Source organism: Saprolegnia parasitica, assembly GCF_000151545.1.
Source record: "Saprolegnia parasitica CBS 223.65 unplaced genomic scaffold supercont2.83, whole genome shotgun sequence".
NCBI lineage: Eukaryota > Oomycota > Saprolegniomycetes > Saprolegniales > Saprolegniaceae > Saprolegnia > Saprolegnia parasitica.
Window position 1 is genome coordinate 31,954 of NW_012156477.1, and position 2,976 is coordinate 34,929.

Consider the following 2,976-nt stretch of genomic DNA (forward strand, 5'->3'; position numbering starts at 1 on the left):
CGGGCGATCTTCAGGGAGCTGTTGCACTGCTTGCGCGGCGCGCAGCATCCCGGCCCGGTGTCGCGCGGTCCACAAGGGCAGTGCGCGTACGAGACCCAGGCCACCAAGACGACGAGGCGAGAAGGCGAGGTCCGCGCGGAAGTGACGTACTCTGTGCTCACTCCGGCGCGCGATCGGCTCGTTGCGCAGGAATTGAAGCATCATGCGGTCGATGCACGCAGCGGCCGTGGCCGAGGGCGTCACCCATGCCAGCTGGTACCAGAGAAGCGGCAGGCAGAGGGTGCGGAGAATGACCACCTTGCCCACGAGCGTGTTCGACTTGTACGACCAGAGCCGAAGCCGATCCGCAAACTTGTCGAGGGCGTAGTCGAAGCGAGCGTGTGGGCCAAGATGAGGCGCGACCAAGATCCCGAGAGCCTTGGTTGGTTGCGCGGGCTGGACCACAAGCGGCGAGAGCGCGTCCGAAACCGGTCCGTACGTGAGGAGCTCAGTTTTGTGACGGTTCAGGCGGAAGCCGGACACTGCACAAAACCGTTCGACCAGGGCGAGCTGCGTGTGGAGCGCGGGTTCGTCCCGTGCGATCAATTGTGTGTCGTCGGCAAAGCAGCTTGCCACGTGGCACTTTGTTTAATGTTATTCGTGGCCTTCGCCATAGATCGCATAAAAGGCCACATTTTGGGTTGGTGGATCGTCGCCGCCTCGAGAGATCGACCAAACAATGTTTAGAAATGAAATCGCTCATACTCGCCACAATGCTAGATGACTTTTTGGAGAGTATGAAACGCTATGTAGCGTTGCCGTTGGAGCTCTATAACATGAGCAATGGACGATCTCCTGTTCAACAGTTTTGACGTCAGCACCGAAATACTGTATGGGCGCAAACAGGGCCACATCCCGCGCACTCTACCCCCTCGGCCACATGCAACACGCTCTCTAGCACGAATAAAAGATATGGCGTCCTCGGCCTCCGCAATGTCGACGCATTTTTACCCAAAATTGCATGTCGAATTTCGTGAAAACGTTTGATAGTACCTTAGTACGAGTTTGGTGCGAGCAACGACGGCTCCCAACAAACGTGTCGCAGACCGGGTCGAGATTAATTTCCAACTGTGGCAGCCAGAATTGGGGTCCTTGGAGCTCTCTAGCTTCGCGATATCATGTAGAGTATTTGGACATATTGCTCGCTGCCTCTAAAATCAAACATGGATATCCGCATGATTGCACCGCGTTCAGCGGCGGAAACGACATGCATATCATCGATGGAGTGTGTGGAGAGGGCGACACCGCTGCTGCGTGGCACTGGTGCGTCTGCGTGTCAACGATTGTGGCGTTGGTGGCGGGATATGTACACTATTTGAAACATGCGGTCTGTCTCATTCGGCTTCAATACTGTTAGAGACAAGGGTACCAAGCTTAATGTTGTTAATGTTAATGCATCAAAATTCTTGGCCGATTCAACTTTGTCAGAGCTCGTTGTCTGAGCTTGAGTATGCGCTCAACCGATATGACCAAGCTCGTTGCGTCATGGCGCGTGGGGTAGGCGAGAGGTGCCAGTACTCGGCATAGCCGCGGAACGGTGTGCATGCTATTGTCGCCAACACAGAAAAGCGATTCTTATAGCTTTCTGTTGCATTCGCTTCATTTTTGACGTCAACGTCGAGCAACGAAGGACGAGTGCCGGGGTCTCAATTGTAGGAATGCGCCACTCGATCGAGGAGATGTCGACGGTGTTGGTCGACCACGCGACGTCCGCCATGCTCTCGTCTTGCTGTTGATTGCTGCGTCAATGCGACGTTGGAGATCGAGCTGCTCGTTTGTCGAGAGCACCTTGGTTAGCTCGCGGACATCCGACACCTCGAGTCTTTCGCCAAACGACACCAGCGACAAGACATGGTTCCAGCGAGGGCCTTGGTCGCGAGAGACGTGCCATCTCGGTCACGTCCACGGCTGACGTCTGGCGCTGGTTGAGAATACGCATGCTCGGGCGGCTCAGTAAAGAGCTCGGGCGTCCCATCCGTCGATCGAAAGTAGCGGACGGTCTGCGTCGTCACGTCAGCAAGCGTTGCGACGTTTGAGACTCTATCTTGTGTTGCTGCTTCTTGTGTGCTCTTAGTAGAAGGCGACGTCTCGCGACTGTTGGACGTCGTGGGATAAGGCGCGTTCATGTCGAGGTACTTGGGACACTTTGATTGCCGTGGTCCCACGCAAAGCGCTTGAGCTGAAGCGTAAGAAGAGGCGGGAGTTGCACGAGCGACAGGCGCTTGAAGGCGTCTCGGGTGGTGCCGCAGACGTCGCAGAGCCATTGATGGTTGCCGACAATGCGCTCGGGTGCGAGGAAGCTCGTGATGGCCTCTTCGACGCTTGTCGGCGTCGATGCGACTCCGAGTGAAAGGCCGAGAAAGGTGTCGAGGAGGCTGCGCTTGTAGCCGCATGTAGCGCATTGCACACAGTCTTCGAGCGTACCTGGTCATCGTGCATGAGCGTCGTGCAAAAGAGAGGTAAAGGTTTCGACCTTGGTAGAGGTCATCGATAAAGTGCAAGTCGGGTGTGCCTTGGAGAGAAGCGTCGAGTACATCCAAGAGGACGTGGTAGGGCTCGTGCGCGTCGTGCTGCTGCAGAACGTCATTTGTCGTCCAGCCAAAGCTCTGCGCCAGAGCGGGCGTGTCGATGGTCTTGCATGCGACTCGAAGCTGGAGCCGTGCAAAGAGGAGCTGGAGTTCCTGCAGGGGCTGCTGTCGTTGAATGCGGATGTCGACTGGTACAGCCGCGTGCGGAGCGCGGGCGTCATGTACAGCGTCTCGAGCAGGCAGCTTTAGCAGCGGCTGCGCCAATGCTGCGCAGGCCGCGGTACCTCTGGGCTCGCGTTGTGGTCGACGCTGGGCGCAGCTGGTTCCACGCGCGCGTCTGGGTGTCGTCGCGCGCGGGCGTCGACGTGCTCGTGTCGGGACAAGGGTCCAGGTCCATGCTCATGCGCTC

General features: G+C 57.4%; 1 protein-coding gene across 1 annotated transcript; it reads right to left on the bottom strand.

Annotated features, from left to right (window-relative positions):
* Window positions 1-2,161: 2,161 nt before the first annotated feature.
* Window positions 2,162-2,964, bottom strand: SPRG_12095 (hypothetical protein; the record flags this gene model as incomplete). Its single annotated transcript, XM_012351603.1, has 3 exons — window positions 2,162-2,419; window positions 2,513-2,810; window positions 2,852-2,964. The coding sequence occupies 3 exons, from the start codon at window positions 2,962-2,964 to the stop codon at window positions 2,162-2,164; spliced, it is 669 nt and encodes a 222-aa protein (XP_012206993.1).
* Between the last annotated feature and the right edge of the window lie 12 nt (window positions 2,965-2,976).